Source organism: Patagioenas fasciata, chromosome 29 (assembly GCF_037038585.1).
Source record: "Patagioenas fasciata isolate bPatFas1 chromosome 29, bPatFas1.hap1, whole genome shotgun sequence".
NCBI lineage: Eukaryota > Metazoa > Chordata > Aves > Columbiformes > Columbidae > Patagioenas > Patagioenas fasciata.
Window position 1 is genome coordinate 5,769,679 of NC_092548.1, and position 25,859 is coordinate 5,795,537.

Sequence of the window (25,859 nt, forward strand, 5' to 3'; positions counted from 1 at the left end):
AGGATGGGTGAGAATGGGGGGGTGGGTGGGGCTTGGGAAGCGCCGGGGGATTCGTGGGTGGGGCTGGGGGCGGGGCAGGATGGGTGAGAATGGGGGGGTGGGCGGGGCTTGGGAACAGGGGGGATGGATGGGGGAGAATAGGGGATGGTGGGCGGGGCTTTAAAGGGGCGTGGTTTGGGGAATGGGGGGTGGTGGGTGGTGCCGACTGCCAGGGGGCGGGAACAAGGGGGGCGGGGCTTGGAAACAGCAGGGGGATTGGGGGGGGGGCGGTGAGAGCAGTGCTGGATTGCTGAGAATGGGAGGGGTGGGCGGGGCTTGGGAAGCGCCGGGGGATTCGTGGGCGGGGTTGGGGGCGGTGCCGGATTGGTGAGAATGGGAGGGTGGGCGGGGCTTGGGAACAGGGGGGATGGATGGGGGAGAATAGGGGATGGTGGGTGTGGCTTTAAAGGGGCGGGGCTTGCAGGAGGCGGGGTTTCAGATTTGGGGGGTTGGGGCTGGATGGGTATAAGGGGAAGGTGGGTGGGGCTTCAAAGGGGGCGGGGGTTGTGAATGGCAGGGGTTGGGGGCGGGGCTTTCGGGGGGCGTGGCCCAAGGAAGGGGTGTGGGCGTGGCCAGCAGAGCCCCCCCCATAGTGACAGCACCCGTTGCCATGGTGATGGGTGAAGCTGAGAAACAAGCTCCGCCCCCCCAGGAGGCTCTTAAAGGGGCAACGCCAGTTGTGGGGGGGCGTGCAAGGGGGCACAGATGGGTGACAGACGGTGACAGTGACAACGCCTGTACTACAACAGCCGGTGTGCCCGGGGCGGTGACAGTCAGTGACCCTCGGTGGGGACACACAATGCGGGGGGTGACACCCGGTGTCCCCGGGGGGGTGACAATCGGATCCCATGTCCCCAATGGTGTCACATTCAGTGTCCCCGGGGGGGTGACAATCGGTTCTGGTGTCCCCAAGAGTGTCACATTCAATGTCCCTGGGGGGGGTGACAGTCAGTGACCCTCGGTGGGGACACAATGAGGGGGGTGACACTCGGTGTCACCGGAGGGGTGACAATCGGCTCCCATGTCCCCAAAGGTGTCACCCTCAGTGTCCCCAGGGGGGTGACAATCGGTTCCGGTGTCCCCAAGGGGCTCACAATCGGTGTCCCCAAGGGGGTGGCAATCGGTTTCGGTATCCCCAAGGGTGTCACACTCAATGTCCCTGGGGGGGTGACAGTCGGTTCCGGTGTACCCAGGGGGGTGACAGTCGGCGTCACAGTCGGTGTCACAGTCGGGTCCCCACCACCAGAGCTGCAGGCGGTTGTCCCCCCCCGGGGGTGGCGCGTTCTCTGTCCCCTCGTCCTCGTCGCTGTCCCAGGGTGTGGGGAGCAACCGCTGCCCCGAGGCCGTGGCCAAGAGTGGGAGCGTGGGGTGGAGGCTGCGGGGACCCAGGCGTCCGGGAGGGACCCAGGCATCCGGGAGATACCCACACCCCACCCCATAGCACCCCCAGGGGACCCAGGAGCTCAGGAGGGACCCAGGAGTCTGGGAGGGGACCCAGGAGTTCGGGAGGGACCCAGGAGTTCGGGAGGGGACCCAGGAGTTCGGGAGGGACCCAGGAGTTTGGGAGGGACCCAGGAGTTCGGGAGGGGACCCAGGAGTTCGGGAGGGGACCCAGGAGTTCGGGAGGGACCCAGGAGTTCGGGAGGGGACCCAGGCGTCCGGGGGGTACCTGGTGCCGTTGACGCAGTCGTTGAGGGCGCGGAAGCGCAGGTGGGGGGGCAGCGTTGGGGGGTCCCCCAGCCCCGGGGGGGACATCGTGTCCCACACGGTGACAAAGCCGTCGGTGTCACCGCTCACCAGGAACCGACCCGACCTGCGGGGGAGGGGAAGGGAGGGGTCAGCGGGACCCAGGCGTCCGGGCAGCCCGACCCACCCCCCCCACCCCTGCCAAAAAGGGACCCAGGCGTCCGGGGAGGGGGTTGGGGGGGCACTCACGGGTCGAGGTCGAAGGTCACGCGCTGGTTGGTGCTGACGCGCCGCTCCACGGCCAGCAGGGGGCGCTCGGGGAACCGCAGGTCCCAGCACCGGATGTGGGTGTCCTGGGGGCGGGGCCTCCATGGGTCACACCCACCGGCCCCACCCTGAAAGCCCCGCCCACCCCACAGCCCCCACCCACTGCTTGGTGGCCACACCCCCTTCCCAGAAGCCACACCCCCTGGTTACAGAGCCCACCCCCTCCCTTCAGGCTGCACCCCAGCTCCCAAGCCCCACCCCCATCTCAAAGCTCCGCCCACTTCCCCACTGGCCACGCCCCCAGGGTTGAGCCCCCACCCCTGTCTCAAGGCCACGCCCCCAGCTCCCAAGCCCCACCCCCAGCCCACACCACTGAGGCCCCGCCCATCACATATGCCCCGCCCACCCCATAGACCACACCCACCCCATAGGCCCTGCCCAACCCATATGCCCCGCCCACCGCACAGACCCCACCCACCCCAGCATCACCCCCAGGTCCCACTCCCACAGCACCACCCCAAAGGCTCCGCCCACCCCTAGGCCCCACCCACCCCATAGGCCCCGCCCACCTTGCGCCCCCCCGCGAACAGGAGGGTCCCATCGGGGCTGAAGCGCAGGTGAGTGGGCGCGGCCGGGAGGCGGAGCCAGAGCGCCAGGGCCCCGCCCCCCTCCAGCGGGTACAGCCCCAGGCTCCGCCCATAGGAGCCGCAGGCCAGCAATGGTTGGCTGGGGCTGCACGCCAGGCAGCCAATCAGGCCCTGCTGGACCTGCCCCCCCGCTGCAAGAGGAGAGAGAGGGCGGGGTCAGGGCACCCCCCTCCGGCCACGCCCCTCCACAAACTCCACCCCCTAAAGACCCCACCCACCCTTAAGCCACACCCCTATGGCCCCACTCACACAAGCTCCACCCCTTTAGACCCCACCCACATAAACCCCACCCCCTCAGACCCCATCCCCCCAGACCCCACCCCAAGCCCCACCCCCTCAGACCCCACCCCCACAGACCCCCAAAGCCCCACCCCCTCAGACCCCACCCAAGTCCCACCCACTCAGACCCCACCCCCTCAGACTCCACCTCCTCAGACCCCACCCAAAGTCCAACCCCCTCAGTCCCCACCCCCCCAAGCCCCACCCTCCCAAGTCCCACCCCCTCAGACCCCACCCCCCAAACCCCACCCGAAGTCCCACCCACTCAGACCCCACCCCCCAAACCCCACTCCCAGACCCCCCCAAGCCCCACCCCCTCAGACCCCCCAAGTCCACCCCCTCAGACCCCACCTCCAAGCCCCGCCCCCTCAGACACCACCCCCTTAAGTCCCACCCCCAAGTCCCACCCCCTCAGACCCCACCCCCTCAGATCCCCCCAAGCCCCACCCCGTCAGACCACACCTCCCCAAGTCCCGCCCCCTCAGACCCCACCCCCTAAGCCCCACCCCCTCAGACCCCACCCCTCAAGGCCCACCCCCTCAGACCCCACCCCTCAAGTCCCACCCCCTCAAGTCCCACTCCCCTAAGTCCCCACAAGCCCCGCCCCCCCCAGTCCCCAACACCTGAAGCCCCACCCTCCCAGACCCCACCCCTCCAAGTCCCACCCCCCCAAGTCCCACCCCCTCAGACCCCAGCCCCCCAAGCCCCACCCACTCAGACCCCACCCCCTCAGACCCCCCAAGCCCCACCTCCTCAGACCCCTCAAGCCCCACCCCCTCAGACCCCAGCCCCAAAGCTCCACCCCCTCAGACCCCACTCCCCCAAGTCCCACCCCGTCAGACCCCACCCCCTCAGATCACCCAGGCCCCACCCCCTCAGCCCCAAGCCCCGCCCCCTCCGCCGCAGGCCCCGCCCCTCACCGCGCAGGGGCCGCTCCTGGCTGTCCCGGCCGGGGCGCTGGGTGTGGAACAGGCGCACGGAGCCGCTGAAGCCCCCCAGGAGGCGCCGCCCGTCGGGGGCAAAGGTCAGCGAGTGGGGGGCCACCGGTTCATCCTGACCCCCCCAACCCGGGTCACGGGGTCACCGGGGGCACCGCTGACCTCTGACCCCCACCACGGGGTCCCCTCTGTCCCCAACCCACCCCCAGGAACCCAGGACCCCCCCCAATGTCACTGCGGGGTCCACTCTCCACCACCCCCCCCGCCAACCCCGGATGCCTGGGTCCCCCGGACTCCTGGGTCCCCCACCCTGAACTCCTGGGTCCCCAAACTCCTGGGTCCCCTCCCTCCAAACACCTGGGTCCCTCCCCCCCCCCGAACTCCTGGGTCCCCCCGAACTCCTGGGTCCCCTCCCCCTTGAACTCCTGGGCTCCCCCGGATGCCTGGGTCCCTTCCAAACTCCTGGGTCCCCTCCCCCTTGAACTCCTGGGTCCCTCCCGAACTCCTGGGTCCCCTCCCTCCAAACACTTGGGTCCCTACCCCCGAACTCCTGGGTCCCCTCCCTGAACTCCTGGGTCCCCCCGGACGCCTGGGTCCCTCCCCCCCGAACTCCTGGGTCCCCTCCCCCTTAAATTCCTGGGTCCCTCCCGGATGCCTGGGTCCCTCCCAAACTCCTGGGTCCCCTCCTTCCAAACACCTGGGTCCCTTCCCCCCCCGAACTCCTGGGTCCTCTCCCTGAACTCCTGGGTCCCCCCCGAACTCCTGGGTCCCCCCCGAACTCCTGGGTCCCCCCGGACGCCTGGGTCCCCACCAGGTGGCTGTAGGCGCGGAACGAGCCCCTCAGGGTCCCATCGAAGGCGTCCCAGAGATGGATGGGGTTGTCCCGGCTGCTGGCGGCCACCCTGCCCAGTACACACCAGTAAGGACCAGTAAGGACCAGTACACACCAGTATAAACCAGTACACACCAGTACAGTCCCCACACCCCCCCCAGTGCCTCCCAGTAACACCCAGTGACCCCACAACCCCTCCCACGAGCCCCTGCGCACACCGCGGGCTCTCCCAGTTCATCCCAGTAAGAACCAGTGACATCCAGTGACCCCCCTGGAACTCCCCCAGTGACAACCAGTGCCCCCCAGTTCATCCCAGTGCCCCCCAACACCCTCCCAGTGCCCCCCAGTTCATCCCAGTGCCCCCCAACACCCTCCTGGTGTCTCCCAGTTCATCCCAACCCCTCCACCAAGTGCCTCCCAGTCCCCTCCCAGTGCTCCCCAGTTCATCCCAATCCCCTCCCAGTGCCCCCCAATCCCCTCCCAGCGCCCCCCAACCCCCTCCCAGTGCCCCCCAGTGCCCCCCAACCCCCTCCCAGTGCCCCCCAGTGCCTCCCAACCCCCTCCCAGTGCCCCCCAACACCCCCCAACACCCTCCCAGTCCCCTCCCACTGCCCCCCAACCCCCTCCCAGTGCCCTCCCAGTGCCTCCCAGTGCCCCCCAAACCCCTCCCACTGCCCCCTAACACCCTCCCAGTGCCCCCCAGTTCATCCCAGTGCCCTCCCAGTGCCCCCAGTTGGCTCACAGGCAGGTGTGGGGCTGGTTCGAGTCCATCAGGGGGAACCAGGTGAAGTCGTAGACGGTGTCGCCCTCGGGCACCCGCAGCGCAGGCACCTGCGCCCGGACGCCTGGGTCCCTCGGATGCCTGGGTCCCCTCCCGGATGCCCAGGTCCCTCCCGGACGCCTGGGTCCCTCCCGAACTCCTGGGTCCCTCCCGAACTCCTGGGTCCCCCCTGAACTCCTGGGTCCCTCCCGGACGCCTGGGTCCCCCCAGAGCCCCACAGCCATCCCCAGCCCCCCAAACCCCCCTATGGAGACCCCCCCCAGCACCCATGGGTGCCCATATGGACCCCTGACCTCCCAGTGCCCCCCAATTACCCCCATAGGGACCCCCCCAGCACCCATGGGTGCCCCCAACCTCCCCCATAGCGACCCCCAAACACCCCATGGGTGCCCTGTAGAACCCCCCCCAGCACCCATGGGTGCCCCACAGAGACCCCCCACAACACCCAAGAGTGCCCCCAACCCCCCCATGGGTGCCCCATAGAACACCCCCCAGCACCCATAGGTGCCCCATAGACACCTTCTCTGCACCCATGGGTGCCCCATAGACACCTCCCCCGCATCCATGGGTGTCCCATAGACCCCCCCCAGCACCCCTGGGTGCCCCATAGCCCCCCCCCCAGCACCCATGGGTGCCCAATAGAAACCCCCCCCCGCACCCATGGGTGCCCCATAGACACCTCCCCGCACCCAGGGGTGCCCCATAGACCCCCCCAGCACCCCTGGGTGCCCCATAGACCCCCCCCAGCACCCATGGGTGCCCCACAGAGACCCCCCCCAACACCCATGAGTGCCCCCAACCCCCCCATGGGTGCCCCATAGAACGCCCCCCAGCACCCATGGGTGCCCCATAGACCCTCCCAGCACCCCTGGGTGCCCCATAGAACGCCCCCCAGCACCCCTGGGTGCCCCATAGACCCCCCCAGCACCCATGGGTGCCCCATAGACCCCCCCAGCACCCATGGGTGCCCCATAGCACCCCCCGCACCCCTGGGTGCTCACCAGCGGGGGGAGGGGCGCGGCGGGGCGGGGCCGGGGGGGGAGGTCGAACACGCGCAGGGCGTTGTCGTCGCTGCAGGTCAGGACGCACGAGCCGTCGGGGGCCCTGGGGGGACCCAGGCGTCCGGGAGGGACCCAGGCATCCGGGACCCCCATTTCAACCCCCATAGTGGACCCAGGTGTCCGGGATGCCCAACCCCCCCACCTATAGGGGACCCAGGCGTCCAGGGGGGACCCAGGAGTTCAGGGGGGGGATCCAGGAGTTTGGGGAGGGGGGGAGGGATGAAGGAGGGACCCAGGAGTTCGGGGAGGGAGGGGGGCGGACCCAGGAGTTCGGGGGGAGGGAGGACCCAGGCGTTCGGGGAGGGGGGGACCCAGGAGTTCGGGAGGGGGGACCCAGGAGTTCGGGGGAAGGGGGACCCAGGAGTTCACGGAGGGGGGACCCAGGAGTTCGGGGGAGGGACCCAGGAGTTCGGGGGGGACCCAGGAGTTCGGGGGGAGACCCAGGCGTTCAGGGGGGACCCAGGCGTCCGGGGGGGACCCAGGCGTTCGGGGGGGACCCAGGCGTTCGGGGGGGACCCAGGCGTCCGGGGGGGGTCGCTCACCACTTGCAGCCCCTCAGGAAGTTTTGGGGTCGGCGGGAAAACTCCTCACGCGCCGCCCAGAGCGGGCGGGGGGGGCGGCCCAGGGCGGGGGGGGGCAGCCTGGGGGGGGAGGGGCGTCAGGGGACCCAGGAGTGCGGGACCCCCAACCACCACCCCCCCCCCCCCCCAACCACCACCCCCCCCCCCCCCCAAAACCCACGGGACCCAGGCGTCCGGGCCCCCTCCCTTCCCCTCCCCCACTCACCCCCAGGCCTCCTCCGGCGGCGCCGCCTCCTCCGGGGGGGGTTCGGGGGGGCTCGGGGCCCCCTGGGGGGCTGTGGGGGGAGGGGCGGGGTTAGGATGGGGGGAGGGGACCCCCCACACCCCTCCCCCCTTCCCAGGGGACCCAGGCGTCCGGGTTTCCCGCCCCTCCCCCGCAACGCGCACCTTCCACCACGGGCGCCGCCATGACGGCTGGGAGGCCCCGCCCCTTTCTTGGCCACGCCCCCTCCCCAGTCCTTATGGACCCCGTCTCTTGTTTGGCCCCGCCCCCTTTTCCCGCCTTGCGGGGGCGGGGTCAGCGGTGGCTCCGCCCACTCGTCTTGCCGGGGGTGGTGGTGGGGGGCCGCGGGGCAGGAGTTCGGGAGGGACCCAGGAGTTCGGGAGGGGGGACCCAGGAGTTCAATGGGGACCCAGGAGTTCGGGGAGGACCCAGGAGTTCGGGGGGGACCCAGGAGTTCCGGGGGACCCAAGAGTTCGGGGGGGGACCCAGGAGTTCGGGGGGACCCAGGAGTTCGGGGAGGGACCCAGGAGTTCGTGGGGGACCCAGGAGTTCGGGAGGACCGAGGAGTTCGGGGGGGGTGTGGCTGTTCCGGCGTCTGGGAACCCGCGCTGTTTCCATGGCGACGAGGGGGCGGGGCCTGGGGGAGGGGGCGGGGCCGGGAGCCGGAAGCGGAAGCGGCGGCTGGAGGAGGAGAAGGGGAGAGGTGAGGGGGGGGTTGGGGGCTCTATAGGGGATCTATAGGGGATCTATGGGGTTCATGGGGGTCTGGGGGGGTCTATGGGGACATCTATGGGCAATCTATAGGTATCTGTGGGGGTCTGGGGGATCTATGGGGGGGTCTGTAGGGATCTATGGGGGTCTCTGGGGATCCATAGGGATGTATGGGGTCTATAGGTATCTATAGGAATCTATAGGGGATCTATAAGTATCTATGGGGGTCTGGGGGATCTATGGGGCCGGTCTATAGGGATCTATGGGGGCCTATGTGGGATCTGTGGCGGTGTATGGGGTCTATAGGGATCTATAGGGATCTATGGGGGATCTATAGGGATCTATGGGGGTCTGGGGGATCTATGGGGAGGTCTATAGGGATCTATAGGGATATATGGGGTCCATGGGGGATCTGCCAGAATCTATGGGGGATCTATAGGGATCCATGGGGTTCTGGGTGGGTCTATGGGGGATCTATGGGGATATATAGGGAACTATGGGGGATCGATGGGGATCTACAGGGACCTATGAGGGCCTGGGGGTGGATCTATGGGGCTCTGGGGGGGATCTACGGGGATCAATGGGGGGATCTATAGGGATCTATGGGGGCATCTATAGGTATCAATTGGGGGGCCTGTGGGGAATCTATAGGGTTCTGTGGGGGCCTATAGGGATCAATGGGGATCTACAGGGATCTACAGGGGATCTATAGGGATCAGTTGGGGCCTATGGGGGAACTATAGGGATCTATGGGGGATCTATTGGGGTCTGTGTGGCTCTATAGGGATCAATTGGGATCTGTGGGAGGGATCAATGGGGGTCTGTAGGGATCAATGGGGGTCTCCAGGGCTCTTTGGGGGGGTCTATGTGGATCTATAGGCATCAATGGGTCTCTATAGGGATCTATGGGGATCAATGGGGGGGGTCTATAGGGATCTATGGGGGTCTATAGGGATCCATGAGGGGTGGGGGGGGTCTATGGGGGTCTATGAGGATCAATTGGGGGGCCTATGTGGATCTATAGGGATCAATGGGGGTCTATAGGTATCTATGGGGATCAATGGGGGGATCTATAGGGGTCTATGGGGGGGTCTATAGGGATCTATGGGGGGTCTATGGGGGTCTGTAGGGATCAATGGGGGAGTCTGTAGGGGTCTATGGGGGATCTACAGGGATCTATGGGGGGGTCTGTGTGGATCTATAGGGCTCTATGGGGGTCTATAGGGATCTATGGGGGATCAATGGGTATCTATGGGGATCTATAGGGGTCTATGGGGATCTATAGGGCTTTATACGGGATCTATAGGGATTTATGTGGGTCTATAGCGCTCTATGGGGATCTATAGGGGTCTATAGGGATCTATGGGGATCTATAGGGTTCTATGGGGGTTTATAGGGATCTATAGGGCTCTATAAGGGTCTATAAGGATCTATGGTGGGTCTATAGGGGCCTATAGGGCTCTATGGGGATCTATAGGGCTCTATGGGGATCTATAGGGATCTATGGGGGTCTGTAGGGCTCTATGGGGGTCTATAGGGCTCTATAGGGATCTATGGGGATCTATAGGGCTCTATGGGGCTGTTTGCCCCCCCCACCCCCCTGACCCCCCCCTTTCTCCCCCCCCCCAGGAATGACGTCACGTGACCCCGCCGCGCTGGGGGAGGGGCCAGACCCCCCCTCCCCCACCCCCCAGCCTCCCCATCCCCCCCCAAACCGGAACCGGAACCGCCACCCCCCCCACCCCCCCCACCTTGCCCCTCCCCCCCCCCCCGGCACGGCCGACGTTTACGTCACCACGCGCAGCGACTTCCGGGCGCAGCTGCGGCGCTGCCAGCGCCTCCTGGCGGGAACGGCGAGGGGCGGAGACTCCAGCGGAAGGGGCGGGGCCACGCGGGAGCTGCGACTGCACGGGCTGGGATTGGCTGCCCCCCGCGCCATTAACCTGGCGCTGCAGCTGCTGCTCGCGGCCCCCCAGGGGGCGCTGCGGCTCCTGCCCAGCACGGGCTCCGTGCCCCGCCCCCTCCGCCGGAAGTGGGGGGAGGGGCAAGGGGAGGGGGATGGGGGGGAGGGGGATGAGGAGGGGGAGGGGGAGCTGGAGGGGGGAGGGGGGAAGTTGAGGCACAACTCGGCCATTCACATCCGGGTGTGCAGGGGGGAGGGGTGGGGGTGAGGGGGGAGGGGTCACCTCGGAGTGGGGGAGGGGCCAAGGGGGGAGGGGTCAACTCGAAATGGGGGAGGGGCCAAGGGGGGAGGGGTCAAGGGGGAGGGGCCACCCCGAGATGGGGGAGGGGTCGACTCGAAATGGGGGAGGGGCCACCTCGAAATGGGGGTGGGGTTAAGGGGGGAGGGGCCAAGGGGGGAGGGGTCACCTTGAAATGGGGGAGGGGCCAAGGGTGGGAGGGGTCAAGGGGGGAGGGGTCACCTCAAAAGGGGGAGGGGTCACCCCAAAATGGGGGAGGGGCCACCTCGAAATGGGGGAGGGGGCCAAGGGGGGAGGGGCCAAGAGTTGGGATCGAGGGGGAACCTCAAAATGGGGGAGGGGCCAAGGGGGGAGGGGTCACCTCGAAATGGGGGAGGGGTCAAGAATTGGGGTCTTGGGGGGGAGGGGACACCCCAAAATATCAGCCCCTCCCCCCACCCCCAACATTGGGGTGACCCAACGCCCCCTGGTGGTGACACCGGGGACACCGGCGTGTCCCCAATGGCCATTGACCAGGCCCCAATGTGACCCCAAGGAGCCACCAATGGGTCACTTGAGGCCACCAACGTGTCCCCAACGATCTGGGGCCATCAATGTGGCCCCAAGGACCTGGAACCACCAATGTGTCCCCAACTTGTCCCCAAGGACCTGGAACCACCAATGTGTCCCCAACTTGTCCCCAAGGACCTGGAACCACCAATGTGTCCCCAACTCGTCCCCAAGGACTTGGAAGCACCAATGTGTCCCCAACTTGTCACCCATGAGTCACCAACATGTCCCCAACGACGTGTCCCCAATGAGCCACCAATGAGTCACTTGAGGCCACCAATGTCCCCAAGGACTTGGAACCATCAATGTGTCCCCAACGTGTCACCAAGGACTTGGAACCACCAACGTGTCCCCAGTGTGTCACCAATGAGCCACCAACTTGTCCCCAACAATCTGGGGCCACCAACTTGTCCCCAAGGACCTGGAACCACCAACTCGTCCCCAAGGGCTTGGAACCACCAACGTGTCCCCAACTTGTCCCCAAGGACTTGGAACCACCAATGTGTCCCCAACTTGTCCCCAAGGACTTGGAACCACCAACATGTCCCCAACTTGTCCCCAAGGACTTGGAACCACCAATGTGTCCCCAACTTGTCACCCATGAGTCACCAACGTGTCCCCAATGACGTGTCCCCAATGAGCCACCGATGAGTCACTTGAGGCCACCAATGTCCCCAAGGACTTGGAACCATCAATGTGTCCCCAATGTGTCACCCATGAGCCACCAACTTGTCCCCAACAATCTGGGGCCACCAACTCGTCCCCAAGGACTTGGAACCACCAACGTGTCCCCAACTTGTCACCCATGAGTCACCAACGTGTCCCCAATGACGTGTCCCCAATGAGCCACCGATGAGTCACTTGAGGCCACCAATGTCCCCAAGGACTTGGAACCACCAATGTGTCACCAATGAGCCACCAACTTGTCCCCAACAATCTGGGGCCACCAATGTGTCCCCAAGGACCTGGAACCACCAATGTGTCCCCAACTTGTCCCCAAGGACTTGGAACCACCAATGTGTCCCCAACTTGTCCCCAAGGACTTGGAACCACCAATGTGTCCCCAACGTGTCACCAAGGACTTGGAACCACCAACGTGTCCCCAATGTGTCACCAATGAGCCACCAACTTGTCCCCAACTTGTCCCCAAGGACTTGGAACCACCAACTTGTCCCCAACAATCTGGGGCCACCAATGTGTCCCCAAGGACCTGGAACCACCAATGTGTCCCCAACTCGTCCCCAAGGACCTGGAACCACCAATGTGTCCCCAACTTGTCCCCAAGGACTTGGAACCACCAATGTGTCCCCAACTTGTCACCCATGAGTCACCAACGTGTCCCCAACGACGTGTCCCCAATGAGCCACCGATGAGTCACTTGAGGCCACCAATGTCCCCAAGGACTTGGAACCACCAATGTGTCCCCAATGTGTCACCAATGAGCCACCAACTTGTCCCCAACAATCTGGGGCCACCAACTCGTCCCCAAGGACTTGGAACCACCAACGTGTCCCCAACTTGTCACCCATGAGTCACCAACGTGTCCCCAATGACGTGTCCCCAATGAGCCACCGATGAGTCACTTGAGGCCACCAATGTCCCCAAGGACTTGGAACCACCAATGTGTCACCAATGAGCCACCAACTTGTCCCCAACAATCTGGGGCCACCAATGTGTCCCCAAGGACCTGGAACCACCAATGTGTCCCCAACTTGTCCCCAAGGACTTGGAACCACCAATGTGTCCCCAACTTGTCCCCAAGGACTTGGAACCACCAATGTGTCCCCAACGTGTCACCAAGGACTTGGAACCACCAACGTGTCCCCAATGTGTCACCAATGAGCCACCAACTTGTCCCCAACTTGTCCCCAAGGACTTGGAACCACCAACTTGTCCCCAACAATCTGGGGCCACCAATGTGTCCCCAAGGACCTGGAACCACCAATGTGTCCCCAACTCGTCCCCAAGGACCTGGAACCACCAATGTGTCCCCAACTTGTCCCCAAGGACTTGGAACCACCAATGTGTCCCCAACTTGTCACCCATGAGTCACCAACGTGTCCCCAATGACGTGTCCCCAATGAGCCACCAATGAGTCACTTGAGGCCACCAATGTCCCCAAGGACTTGGAACCACCAATGTGTCCCCAACGTGTCACCAAGGACTTGGAACCACCAACGTGTCCCCAGTGTGTCACCAATGAGCCACCAACTTGTCCCCAACTTGTCCCCAAGGACTTGGAACCACCAACTTGTCCCCAACAATCTGGGGCCACCAATGTGTCCCCAAGGACTTGGAACCACCAATGTGTCCCCAACTCGTCCCCAAGGACTTGGAACCACCAATGTGTCCCCAACTTGTCACCCATGAGTCACCAACGTGTCCCCAACGACGTGTCCCCAATGAGCCACCGATGAGTCACTTGAGGCCACCAATGTCCCCAAGGACTTGGAACCATCAATGTGTCCCCAATGTGTCACCCATGAGCCACCAACTTGTCCCCAACAATCTGGGGCCACCAACTCGTCCCCAAGGACTTGGAACCACCAATGTGTCCCCAACTTGTCCCCAAGGACTTGGAACCACCAACATGTCCCCAACTTGTCACCCATGAGTCACCAACGTGTCCCCAATGACGTGTCCCCAATGAGCCACCGATGAGTCACTTGAGGCCACCAATGTCCCCAAGGACTTGGAACCACCAATGTGTCCCCAATGTGTCACCAATGAGCCACCAACTTGTCCCCAACAATCTGGGGCCACCAATGTGTCCCCAAGGACCTGGAACCACCAATGTGTCCCCAACTTGTCCCCAAGGACTTGGAACCACCAATGTGTCCCCAACTTGTCCCCAAGGACTTGGAAGCACCAGTGTGTCCACAATGTGTCACCAATGAGCCACCAACTTGTCCCCAACTTGTCCCCAAGGACTTGGAACCACCAACTTGTCCCCAATGATCTGGGGCCACCAACTCGTTTCCAAGGACCTGGAACCACCGATGTGTCCCCAATGAGTCCCCAAGGACCTGAGGCCACCAAGATGCCACCAATGACCCGGGGCCACCAGGATGTCACCGAGATGCCACCAAGGACCTGCCCATACTCCCCCCTCCCACCCCAAGTGGACCCAGGCGTCCGGGAGGGACCCAGGAGTTCGGGAGGGGACCCAGGAGTTCGGGGAGGGACCCAGGAGTCCGAGGGGGGACCCAGGAGTTCGGGAGGGACCCAGGAGTCCGGGAGGGACCCAGGAGTTCGGGAGGGACCCAGGAGTCCAGGGGGGGGACCCAGGCGTCCGGGCCGTGGGGGGGGAGACCCCAATAAATGTGGTGGCAGCAGCAACGTGTTGGGGGTTGGTGGGGGGAGGGGCCTGGGGGGGGTGGGGGAGGGGCCGGGGCTTCCTCCGCGTCACCCGTGACCTTTGGGGCAGGAAACCCCCTCCCCCTCCCCCCACAATGGACCCAGGCGTCCGGGGGGGGGGTGTGGGAAAATGAGCTGGGAGGGGGGGTGGGGGAGGGGATGTTCAGGGGAACCCAGGAGTTCAGGAGGGACCCAGGAGTTCGGGGGGGACCCAGGAGTTCGGGAGGGACCCAGGAGTTCGGGGGGGACCCAGGAGTTCGGGGGGGACCCAGGAGTTCGGGAGGGACCCAGGAGTTCGGGGGGGACCCAGGAGTTCGGGGGGGACCCAGGAGTTCGGGAGGGACCCAGGCATCCAGGAGGGGACCCAGGAGTTCAGGGAGGGGACCCAGGAGTTCGGGAGGGGACCCAGGAGTTCGGGAGGGACCCAGGCGTCCGGGAGGGACCCAGGAGTTCGGGAGGGGACCCAGGAGTTCGGGAGGGACCCAGGCGTCCGGGAGGGACCCAGGAGTTCGGGAGGGGACCCAGGAGTCCAGGAGGGACCCAGGAGTTCAGGAGGGACCCAGGAGTCCGAGGGGGAACCCAGGTGTCCGAGAGGGGACCCAGGCGTCCGGGAGGGGACCCAGGCGTCCGGGTGACTCCGGCCGCGTCCCCTGTCCCCGTGTCCCCCCCCCGCTGCCCTTTGGCCGCGCTGGCGCCGCGGGGACCCGAGCGGGGACCCGGTCGTGCCGAACCGCACGTACGGCCTGGCCGGACGCCTGGGTCCCCCCCGGACGCCTGGGTCCACCTCCCTGGCACCGGTCAAGGTGGGGGGTCCCCGATTCCGTCACCAAAGGGGGGATCCCCCCGTAATGTGACCCCCCCTCCCCCCCCACGCCGCGGTGGCGCCGACGGTGACACCGGTGACGCTGCCCCATTGTTCGGCTCCTTCCGCCGCCCCTCCCCCCACCCCGCACCCGTGAGGGGACCCAGGCGTCCGGGGACCCCCATTGTGGGGGGTCCTGGTTGTCACTGGTGCTGTGTCCCCAGCCTTGTCCCCAATTGTGTCCCCATGTCCCCATCCCTATGTCCGCATCCCCATGTCTGTCCCCATGTCCCCCCATCCCCACGTCTGTCCCTATGTCCCCATCTCTGTGTCCCCATGTCTGTCCCCGTGTCCCCATTCCGGTCCCATGTCCCCATCCCCATGTCCCCCCGTCCACATGTCTGTCCCCATGTCCCCATTCCGATCCCATGTCCCCATCCCCATGTGCCCCCGTCCCCATGTCTGTCCCCGTGTCCCCATTATAGTCCCATGTCCCCATGTCTGTCCCCATGTCTGTCCCCATGTCCCCATCCCTGTCCCCTCATTCCAGTCCAATGTCCCCACGACTGTCCCTGTGTCCCCAGCCCCGTATCCCCATGTCTGTCCCTATGTCCCCATGTCCCCATTACAATCGCATGTCCCCATGTCCCCATCCCCATGTCCCCATCCCTGTCACCCCATTCCGGTCCCATGTCCCCACGTCTGTCCCCATGACCCCATCCCCATGTCCCCACTCCTGCCCCTATGTCCCCGTGTCCATCCCCATCTCTGTCCCCATGTCCCCAGGCCCATCCCTGTGTCCCCCCATGTCCCCTCCATCTCTACGTCCCTGTCCCCATGTCCCCATGTCCCCATCCCCATGTCCCCGTGTCTGTCCCCATGTCCCAATCCCTATGTCCCCACTCCTGTCCGTCTGTCCCCACATCCCCCCGTGTCCCTCAATCTCTATGTCCCTGTCTCCATGTCCCCATCCCCATGTCCCCATCCCCCCATTCCAGTCCCATATCCCCATGTCCCCATCCCCATGTCCCCATGTCCATCCATCCCCACATCTGTCCCTGCGTCCCCCCCATGTCCCTCAGTCTCTATGTCCCTGTCCCCATGTCCCCATGTCCGTCCGTCCCTACATCCCCCCGTGTCCCTCAATCTCTATGTCCCTGTCCCCATGTCCCCATGTCCCCCTGTCCCCATGTCCATCTGTCCCCACATCCCCCCATGTCCCTCAGTCTCTATGTCCCTGTCCCCATGTTCCCATGTCCCCATGTCCGTCCGTCCCTACATCCCCCCGTGTCCCTCACTCTCTATGTCCCTGTCCCCATGTCTGTCCCCATGTCCCCATGTCCCCATGTCTGTCCCCATGTCCCCATGTCCCCATGTCCCCACATCCCCACGTCCGTCCCCGCGTCCCCCCCGTGTCCCTCACTCTCTATGTCCCTGTCCCCATGTCTGTCCCCATGTCCCCATGTCCCCATGTCTGTCCCCATGTCCCCATGTCCTCACGTCCGTCCCCGCGTCCCCCCCGTGTCCCTCACTCTCTATGTCCCTGTCCCCATGTCTGTCCCCATGTCCCATGTCCCATGTCCCCACGTCCGTCCCCACATCCCCCCATGTCCCTCACTCTCTATGTCCCTGTCCCCATGTCTGTCCCCATGTCCCCATGTCCCATGTCCCCACGTCCATCCCCGCGTCCCCCCCGTGTCCCTCACTCTCTATGTCCCTGTCCCCATGTCTGTCCCCATGTCCCCATGTCCCATGTCCCCACGTCCATCCCCGCGTCCCCCCCGTGTCCCTCACTCTCTACGTCCCTGTCCCCATGTCTGTCCCCATGTCCCCATGTCCCCATGTCTGTCCCCATGTCCCCACGTCCCCACGTCCATCCCCGCGTCCCCCCCGTGTCCCTCACTCTCTATGTCCCTGTCCCCATGTCTGCCCCCATGTCCCATGTCCCCACGTCCCCACGTCCGTCCCCGCGTCCCCCCCGTGTCCCTCACTCTCTACGTCCCTGTCCCCATGTCTGTCCCCATGTCCCCATGTCCCCATGTCTGTCCCCATGTCCCCACGTCCTCACGTCCGTCCCCGCGTCCCCCCCGTGTCCCTCACTCTCTATGTCCCTGTCCCCATGTCTGTCCCCATGTCCCATGTCCCCACGTCCCCGCGTCCGTCCCCGCGTCCCCCCCGTGTCCCTCACTCTCTATGTCCCTGTCCCCATGTCTGTCCCCATGTCCCATGTCCCCACGTCCCCACGTCCGTCCCCGCGTCCCCCCCGTGTCCCTCACTCTCTATGTCCCTGTCCCCATGTCTGTCCCCATGTCCCATGTCCCCACGTCCCCACGTCCGTCCCCGCGTCCCCCCCGTGTCCCTCCCGCCACGCCGGCGCCTCCGGGTGGCCCGTGGCCAGCGGCCGACGTGCTCCGGGCCCCGCGGCCTTTTCCTCGACGGCCCCGATGTCTCCGTGCGGGGGGTGGGGGGACGGGAAAACCCCCCCCCAAAGGGCCCTTCCGGCCCCGCGGCCCCTCGGATCAAACATTAACCGGGGCCGGGGCCGGGGGACGCGGTGACGGGGACGGCGCAGCCCCGGGGCCACCCAGGGACCCCCTCGTGCCATGAGCAGCCGGCGATGGGGGCGGCGGGTGAGTGGGGGCCCGGACGCCTGGGTCCACTTGGGGGTGGTGGGGGGGGTGGGGGGAAGAGAGGTGGGGGGGTGTGTGTGTGTGTGTATGGGGATGGGGCAGGCTGGGAAGGGGGAGTGGACCCAGGCGTCCGGGAGGGACCCAGGCGTCCGGGAGGGACTCAGGTGTTCAGGAAGGAGACAGGAGTTCAGGAGGGACCCAGGCGTCCGGGAGGGACCCAGGCGTCCGGGAGGGACCCAGGCGTTCGGGAAGGACCCAGGCATCCGGGGACTGCACCTCCCACTCATTCATACAGGGACCCAGGTGTCCGGGAAGGACCCAGGAGTTCAGGGGGGGACCCAGGAGTTCGGGAGGGACCCAGGAGTTCGGGAGGGACCCAGGAGTTCGGGGGGGACCCAGGAGTTCGGGGCCTGCAGCCCCCGCTCATTCATACAGGGACCCAGGCATCCACGGGGACCCAGGAGTTCAGGAGGGACCCAGGAGTTCGGGAGGGACTCAGGCGTCCGGGAGGGACCCAGGCGTCCGGGGGGGACCCAGGCATCCGGGGGCTCGCGGGGTGCTGGGGTGGGGGTTGGGCGGTGCTGAGCTGCCCCTCCCCCAGGGCTGCTGGCGCTGCTGCTGCTGCTGCTCTTGGGGGTCCCGGGGCGCCCCGACCCCCCCCCCGCGCTCTGCGACCCCCGAGTGGTGGAGAGATTCATCATGGAGGCCAGAGAGGCCGAGACGGGGCTGGTGAGGGACGGGGACAAGGGGGACAATGGGGGACATGGGGGACATGGGGGCAATGGGGACAATGCGGGACAATGGGGGACATGGGGACATTGGGGTAATGGGGGACATGGGGGTAATGGGGGCAATGGGGGTAATGGGGACAATGGGGGCAATGGGGGTAATGGGGACAATGGGGGCAATGGGGACAATGGGGGCAATGGGGGACATGGGGGACATGGGGGTAATGGGGGACATGGGGGTAATGGGGGAAATGGGGGTAATGGGGACAATGGGGGCAATGGGGGACATGGGGGACATGGGGGTAATGGGGGACAGGGGGGACATGGGGGTAATGGGGGACATGGGTAACATGGGGGTAATGGGGGACATGGGGGTAATGGGGGCAATGGGGGTAATGGGGACAATGGGGGCAATGGGGGACATGGGGGACATGGGGGCAATGGGGGACAGGGGGGACATGGGGGTAATGGGGGACATGGGGGTAATGGGGACAATGGGGACAATGGGGGACATGGGGGACATGGGGGTAATGGGGGACATGGGGGTAATGGGGACAATGGGGACAATGGGGGACATGGGGGACATGGGGGACATGGGGGTAATGGGGGACATGGGGGTAATGGGGACAATGGGGACAATGGGGACAATGGGGGACATGGGGGACATGGGGGTAATGGGGACAACGGAGACAATGGGGACAATGGGGGACGGGGGGACAATGCGGATAATGGGGGATATGGGGACAATGGGGACAACGGGGGATATGAGACAATGGGGACAGTGGGGACAATGGGGGAATATGGGGACAATGGGGGCAATGGGGACAATGGGGATAATGGGGACAATGGGGACAACGGGGATAAAGGGGGACATTGGGGACAATGGGGACAATGAGGGGATATGGGGGGATATGGGGACAATGGGGTAATGGGGGATATGGGACAATGGGGACAGTGGGGACAATGGGGGGATATGGGGACAATGGGGGCAATGGGGGCATTGGGTATAATGGGGATGATGGGGGTAATGGGGACAATGGGGACAATGAGGGGATGTGGGGACAATGGGGGCAATGGGTATAATGGGGATAATGGGGGTAAAGGGGACAATGGGGACAATGGGGACATGGGGACAATGGGGGACAATAGGGGACAATGGGGGGATATGGGGGGCAATGGGGACAATGGGGGGATTTGGACCAATGGGGGACAATGGGGGGATATGGGGACAATGGGTATAATGGGGATAATGGGGACAATGGGGACAACGGGGACAATGAGGGACAATGGGGGGATGGGGGGGGCAATGGGGGCAATGGGTATAATGGGGATAACGGGGACAATGGGAGTAAAGGGGACAATGGGGACAACGGGGACATGGGGACAATGGGGGTAATGGGGACAATCGGGATAAGAGGGTTCATGGGGACAATGGGGACAATGGGGGTAAAGAGGGACATTGGGGACAATGGGGGACAATAGAGGGATATGGGGGGCAATGGGTGTAATGGGGATAATGGGGGTAAAGGGGACAATGGGGACAATGGGGACATGGGGACATGGGGACAATGGGGACAATGGGGATAATGGGGATAATGGGGGACATGGGGAAAATGGGGACAATGGGGACAATGGGGGCAATGGAGATAATGGGGGACATGTGACTAATGGGGACAATGGGGGACAATGGGGGACAATGGGGGCAATGGGGGGATATGGGGGATATGGGGATAATGGGGGGAAATGGGGATGGGGGGTATATGGGGACATTGAGACATGGGGGACACTGGGGTGACATGGGGGGATATGGGGACAATGGGGACAACGGGGATATTGGTGGGACATGGGGGAATATGGGGGACAATGGGGATGTGGGGACATGGGGACACTGGGGGGGACATGGGGACACTGGGGGATTTGGGGACCCTGGGGTGGTTGGGGACACTGGGGTGGTTGGGGACACTGGGGATTTGGGGACCCTGGGGTGGTTGGGGACACTGGGGGGATTTGGGGACACTGGGGATTTGGGGACCCTGGGGTGGTTGGGGACACTGGGGGGATTTGGGGACCCTGGGGTGGTTGGGGACACTGGGGGGGACATGGGGACACTGGGGGGATTTGGGGACCCTGGGGTGGTTGGGGACACTGGGGGGGACATGGGGACACTGGGGGGATTTGGGGACCCTGGGGTGGTTGGGGACACTGGGGGGATTTGGGGACACTGGGGGGATTTGGGGACCCTGGGGTGGTTGGGGACACTGGGGGGATTTGGGGACACTGGGGGGATTTGGGGACCCTGGGGTGGTTGGGGACACTGGGGGGATTTGGGGACACTGGGGGGGACATGGGGACACTGGGGGGATTTGGGGACACTGGGGGGGACATGGGGACACTGGGGGATTTGGGGACCCTGGGGTGGTTGGGGACACTGGGGGGGACATGGGGACACTGGGGGGATTTGGGGACACTGGGGGGGACATGGGGACCCTGGGGATTTGGGGACCCTGGGGTGGTTGGGGACACTGGGGGGATTTGGGGACACTGGGGGGATTTGGGGACACTGGGGTGGTTGGGGACACTGGGGGGGACATGGGGACACTGGGGGGGGTTGGGGACCCTGGGGTGGTTGGGGACACTGGGGGGAGTTGGGGACACTGGGGGGATTTGGGGACCCTGGGGTGGTTGGGGACACTGGGGGGGACATGGGGACACTGGGGGATTTGGGGACCCTGGGGTGGTTGGGGACACTGGGGGGGACATGGGGACACTGGGGGATTTGGGGACCCTGGGGTGGTTGGGGACACTGGGGGGGACATGGGGACACTGGGGGGGTTTGGGGACCCTGGGGTGGTTGGGGACACTGGGGGGAGTTGGGGACACTGGGGGGATTTGGGGACCCTGGGGTGGTTGGGGACACTGGGGGGGGACATGGGGACACTGGGGGATTTGGGGACAATTGGGGGTTTGGTACTCTTGGGGGTGGGGGAGGGGTGGGTTCTGGTGACACTGGTGACCCCCATGACCCCTGTGACCCTGGTGACCTCTGTGATCCCCATGACCCTGGTGACCCCCATGACCCCAGTGACCCCGATGAACCCCATGATCCCTATGACCCTGGTGACCCCCATGACCCTGGTGACCGCCATGACCCTGGTGACCCCAACCCCCCCATGACCCCCATGACCCTGGTGACCCCCATGACCCCTGTGACCCTGGTGACCCCCATGGTCCTGGTGATCCCCATGACCCCAGTGACCCCCATGATCCCGTGACCCCCATGACCCAGTGACCCCCATTATCCTGGTGACCCCCATGAGCCCGTGACCCCTGGTGACTCTGGTGACCCCCATGATCCTGTGACCCCCATGACCCCGTGACCCCTGTGACTCTAGTGACCCCCATGACCCTGTGATCCCCATTATCCTGGTGACCCCCATGACCCCGTGACCCCTGTGACTCTGGTGACCCCCATGACCCCAGTGACCCCCATGACCCTGTGATCCCCATGATCCTGTGACCCCCATGACCCCGTGACCCCCATTATCCTGGTGACCCCCATGACCCCGTGACCCCTGGTGACTCTGGTGACCCCCATACCCCTGTGACCCCCATGACCCTGATGACCCTGGTGACCCCCATGAGCCCGTGACCCCTGTGACCCTCGTGACCCTGGTGACCCCCATGACCCTGGTGACCCCTGTGACCCCGTGACCCCCATGACCCCTGGTGACCCCCATGACCCCTGGTGACCCCAGGCCGGGTGCGGGAGCCCCTGTGACCTCCCGGAGCCCGTGAGCGTCCCCGACCCCGGGGTCAACTTCAACCTCTGGCTGCGCATGGACGTGAGAAACGGGGCGAAAACACCGGAAATCGGGCAAAACGGCGGGAAACGGGGCGGAAACGGGGGGGAAACGGGGGGGAAACGGGGGGGAAACGGGGGGGAAACGGGGGAAACGGGAAAAATGGGGGAAATCGGGGAAAACGGGGGCAAAACGGGGGGAAAACACCGGGAAAACGGGGGGAAAATGGGGGGAAAACGGGGGGAAAACAGGGGGAAAACACCGGGAAAATGGGGGGGAAAACAGGGGGAAACGGGGGGAAAATGGGGGAAAATGGGAAACACGGGGGGAAACGGGAAAAATGGGGAAATCGGGGAAAACGGGGGGAAAATGGGAAAAACGGGGGGAAACGAGAAAAGTGGGGGAAACGGGAAAAACGGGGGGGAAATGGGAAATATGGGGGGAAACGGGAAAAATGGGGGAAATCGGGGAAAATGGGGGGAAAACCCCGGGAAAACGGGGGGAAAACGGGGGGGAAATGGGAAAAACGGGGGGGAAATGGGGGGGAAATGGGGGGAAATGGGGGGAATGGGGGGAAAATGGGGGGAAAGGGAAAAACGGGGGGAAATGAGAAAAATGGGGGAAAATCGGGGAAAATGGGGGGAAACGGGGGGAAAATGGGGGGGAAACGGGGGGGAAACAGGAAAAACGGGGGGAAACGGAAAAAACGGGGGAAATCAGGGAAAACAGGGGGAAACCGGGGGGGGAAATGGGGGGGAAATGGGGGGAAATGGGAAATAGGGGAAAATGGGGGAAAACGGGAAAAACGGGGAAAATACGGGGAAAACACCGGGAAAATGGGGGGGAAATGGGAAAAACGGGGGGAAACGAGAAAAATGGGGGAAATCGGGGAAAATGGGGGGAAAACGGGGGGAAAACACCGGGAAAACGGGGGGAAACGAGAGAAATAGGGGAAAATGGGGGGAAATCGGGGAAAACGGGGGAAAAAGGGGGGGAAACGCTGGGGAAACGGGAAAAATGGGAGGAAACGGGAAAAATTGTGGGAAACACGGGAAATTGGGAAAAACAGGGGGAAACAGGAAAAACAGGGGGAAAAAAATGGGGAAAACACCGGGGAAATGGGGGGAAAATGGGGAGAAACATGGGAAATAGGGAAAAATGGGGGAAAATGGGAAAATGGGGGGAAAAAACGGGGAAAACACCGGGAAAACAGGGGGGGAAACGGGAAATGGGGGGAATCAGGAAAAACCGGGGGAAAACCAGGAAAGAGGGAAAAATGGGGAAAACACCGGGAAAATGGGGGGGGAAATGAGGGGAAAAATGGGAAATAGGGAAAAATGGGGGGGAAAAATGGGGAAAATGGGGGGAAAACGGGGGGAAAATGGGGGGAAATCGGAAAAACAGGGGGAAAAATGGGAAATAGGGAAAAATGGGGAAAATGGGGGAAAATGGGGCAAGAAAATGGGAAATGGGGAAAACCAGGGAGGTGGGTGGGGGAGGGGTGGCGTGACCCCCCATGACCCCTGTGACCCCCGACCCCATCCCCCCATAACCCCCAATGACCCCAACTGACCCCAACTGACCCCCCATCCCCCCCATTCTCCCCATCCCCCCCATTCTCCCCATTCCCCCATGACCCCCATCCCCCCTTGATCCCCCATGACCTCATGACCCCCCATGACCTCCCATGACCCCATCCCCCCATAACCCCCCATAACCCCCCATCCCCCCATAACCCCCATGACCCCCCATGACCCCCATCCCCCCTTGATCCTCCATGACCCCCCTTGCCCCCCATGACCCCATAACCCCCCATAACCCCCCATGACCCCCCATGACCCCATCCCCCCACCCCACCTTGACCCCCCATAACCCCATCCCCCATCCCCCCTTGATCCCCCATGACCCCCCATGACCCCCCATGACCCCCCATGACCCCATCCCCCCATAACCCCCCATGACCCCCCATGACCCCCATGACCCCGTCCCCTCCCCCAGGCGGCCCAGCGGGCGCAGGAGGTGGGTGGGGGAGGGGCGGCGCTGGTTGCCGCCGTTCGCCGCGCGCGGGACCTTCTGCCCAACCCCCACCTGCGCCCCCTGCTGGATCGGGCCCTCGGCGCCGCCCGCGGCCTCCAGCGCCTCCTGCAGGCCGTCCCGGGCGCGGTACGCGGGCTACGGGGGGCCCATGGCCATGGGGGGGTCCTGGGGGGGTCCCCAGCCCAATATGGGGGTCCCCATTCCAATATGGGGGTCCTGGGGGGGTCCCCATCCCAATATGGGGGTCCTATGGGGTCCCCAGACCTGGGTGTCCAGCGCCTCCTGCAGGCCATTGACATCATGGCAGCCAAATGTGGGGGGGGCCCATCCCAATATGGGGGTCCTGGGGGGGTCCCCATCCCAATATGGGGGTCACCATCCCAATATGGGGGTCCTGGGGGGGTCCCCAGCCCAATATGGGGGTCCTAGGGGGGTCCCCATCCCAATATGGGGGTCCTATGGGGTCCCCAGACCTGGGTGTCCAGCGCCTCCTGCAGGCCATTGACATCATGGCACCCAAATGTGGGGGGGGCCATCCCAATATGGGGGTCCTGGGGGGGTCCCCAGCCCAATATAGGGGTCCCCATTCCAATATGGGGGTCCTGGGGGCGTCACTGACCCCATAGGGGGGATGGGAAGTTGGGGGGGGTCCCCATCCCAAACTGGGGGTCCTGGGGGGGTCACTGACCCGATAGGGGGGATGGGAAGTGGGGGGGGTCCCCATCCCAATATGGGGGTCCTGGGGGGGTCACTGACCCCATAGGGGGGATGGGAAGTGGGGGGGGTCCCCATCCCAAATTGGGGGTCCTGGGGGGGTCACTGACCCCATAGGGAGGATGGGAAGTTGGGGGGGTCTCCATCCCAATGTGGGGGTCCTGGGGGGGGTCACTGATCCCATAGGGGGGGATGGGAAGTTGGGGGGGGGTCCCCATCCCAATATGGGGGTCCTGGGGGGGGTCACTGATCCCATAGGGGGGATGGGAAGTTGGGGGGGGTCCCCATCCCAATATGGGGGTCCTGGGGGGGGTTCCCCGCCCCATATTGGGGGGGGGTTGGGGGCTGAGTCCCTGACCCCTCCCCCCCCGCAGGCCCCGCCCCCCACGGCCGCCCTGCCCCCCCCCCGGCTGCGCGTGCGGAGCCTCATCCGCCTGCTGGGGGCGCAGAGCAACTTCCTGCGCGGGAAGCTCCGCCTCTTCCTGGGCGAGGCGTGTCCGCGGTGACTGACAGCTGTCAATCATCCCCATCACCCCCTCCTGTCCATCACCCCTCCCTCCCCCCGGCTGCGTTGGACGTGCCGGCAGGTGATTGACAGCTGTCAATCATCCTCCTCCTTTGCCACCCGGTTGGTTGATTGATTGATTGATTGATTGACAGCTGCTCCTGACACCCCACCCCACCCCCCAAGGCCACGCCCAGGCCCGGCGGGAGATTGATTGACAGCTGTCACTCAGGGGAGACGCGTTCCCCCTCCCAACCCATCCCCCCTCCCCCGTAACTTAATGCAAACACGAGAATATTTATGAGATTTGGCTCCGCCTCCTCCTTCCACCCGGATGCCTGGGTCCCTCCCGAACGCCTGGGTCCCTCCAGAACGCCTGGGTCCCCTTCGCGAACTCCTGGGTACCCCCCAAATTCCTGGGTCCTCCCCCGAACTCCTGGGTCCCTCCCGAACTCCTGGGTCCCCTCCCAACTCCTGGGTCCCTCCTGAAC

At 64.9% G+C, this 25,859-nt stretch overlaps 3 protein-coding genes across 3 annotated transcripts; 2 read left to right on the top strand and 1 right to left on the bottom strand.

Moving 5' to 3' along the window:
* Window positions 1-759: 759 nt before the first annotated feature.
* WRAP53 (WD repeat containing antisense to TP53) lies at window positions 760-7,676 on the bottom strand. The gene is made up of 11 exons (XM_065859100.2): window positions 7,499-7,676; window positions 7,317-7,386; window positions 7,073-7,171; window positions 6,471-6,573; window positions 5,431-5,519; window positions 4,668-4,758; window positions 3,839-3,971; window positions 2,562-2,770; window positions 1,975-2,078; window positions 1,709-1,852; window positions 760-1,414 (listed from the first exon to the last, which is right to left on the bottom strand). The coding sequence occupies exons 1-11, from the start codon at window positions 7,518-7,520 to the stop codon at window positions 988-990; spliced, it is 1,491 nt and encodes a 496-aa protein (XP_065715172.1). The 5' UTR covers window positions 7,521-7,676; the 3' UTR covers window positions 760-987.
* Window positions 7,677-7,979: 303 nt separating this feature from the next.
* Window positions 7,980-10,216, top strand: POP7 (POP7 homolog, ribonuclease P/MRP subunit). The gene is made up of 2 exons (XM_071800119.1): window positions 7,980-8,037; window positions 9,675-10,216. The coding sequence occupies exon 2, from the start codon at window positions 9,677-9,679 to the stop codon at window positions 10,214-10,216; it is 540 nt and encodes a 179-aa protein (XP_071656220.1). The 5' UTR covers window positions 7,980-8,037; window positions 9,675-9,676.
* A 7,002-nt stretch (window positions 10,217-17,218) lies between these two features.
* On the top strand, window positions 17,219-25,672 carry EPO (erythropoietin). The gene is made up of 5 exons (XM_071800259.1): window positions 17,219-17,584; window positions 18,186-18,313; window positions 22,068-22,154; window positions 24,111-24,275; window positions 25,238-25,672. Exons 1-5 carry the CDS (start codon window positions 17,572-17,574, stop codon window positions 25,367-25,369), a joined length of 525 nt encoding a protein of 174 aa, XP_071656360.1. The 5' UTR covers window positions 17,219-17,571; the 3' UTR covers window positions 25,370-25,672.
* The last annotated feature ends 187 nt before the right edge of the window (window positions 25,673-25,859 follow it).

Excerpts from the sequence above, each read along its gene's own strand:
- POP7 (XM_071800119.1), top strand. The coding sequence starts at position 9,677 with ATGACGTCACGTGACCCCGCCGCGCTGGGGGAGGGGCCAGACCCCCCC.
- EPO (XM_071800259.1), top strand. Across the intron at positions 18,314-22,067 it reads GAGAGGCCGAGACGGGGCTG|GCCGGGTGCGGGAGCCCCTG; the intron begins GTGAGGGACGGG and ends TGGTGACCCCAG. Across the intron at positions 22,155-24,110 it reads ACCTCTGGCTGCGCATGGAC|GCGGCCCAGCGGGCGCAGGA; the intron begins GTGAGAAACGGG and ends CCCCTCCCCCAG.
- WRAP53 (XM_065859100.2), bottom strand. The coding sequence starts at position 7,520 with ATGGCGGCGCCCGTGGTGGAAG. Across the intron at positions 6,574-7,072 it reads TTCCTGAGGGGCTGCAAGTG|GGCCCCCGACGGCTCGTGCG; the intron begins GTGAGCGACCCC and ends GGGTCCCCCCAG. Across the intron at positions 4,759-5,430 it reads AACCAGCCCCACACCTGCCT|GGTGGCCGCCAGCAGCCGGG; the intron begins GTGAGCCAACTG and ends TGTACTGGGCAG.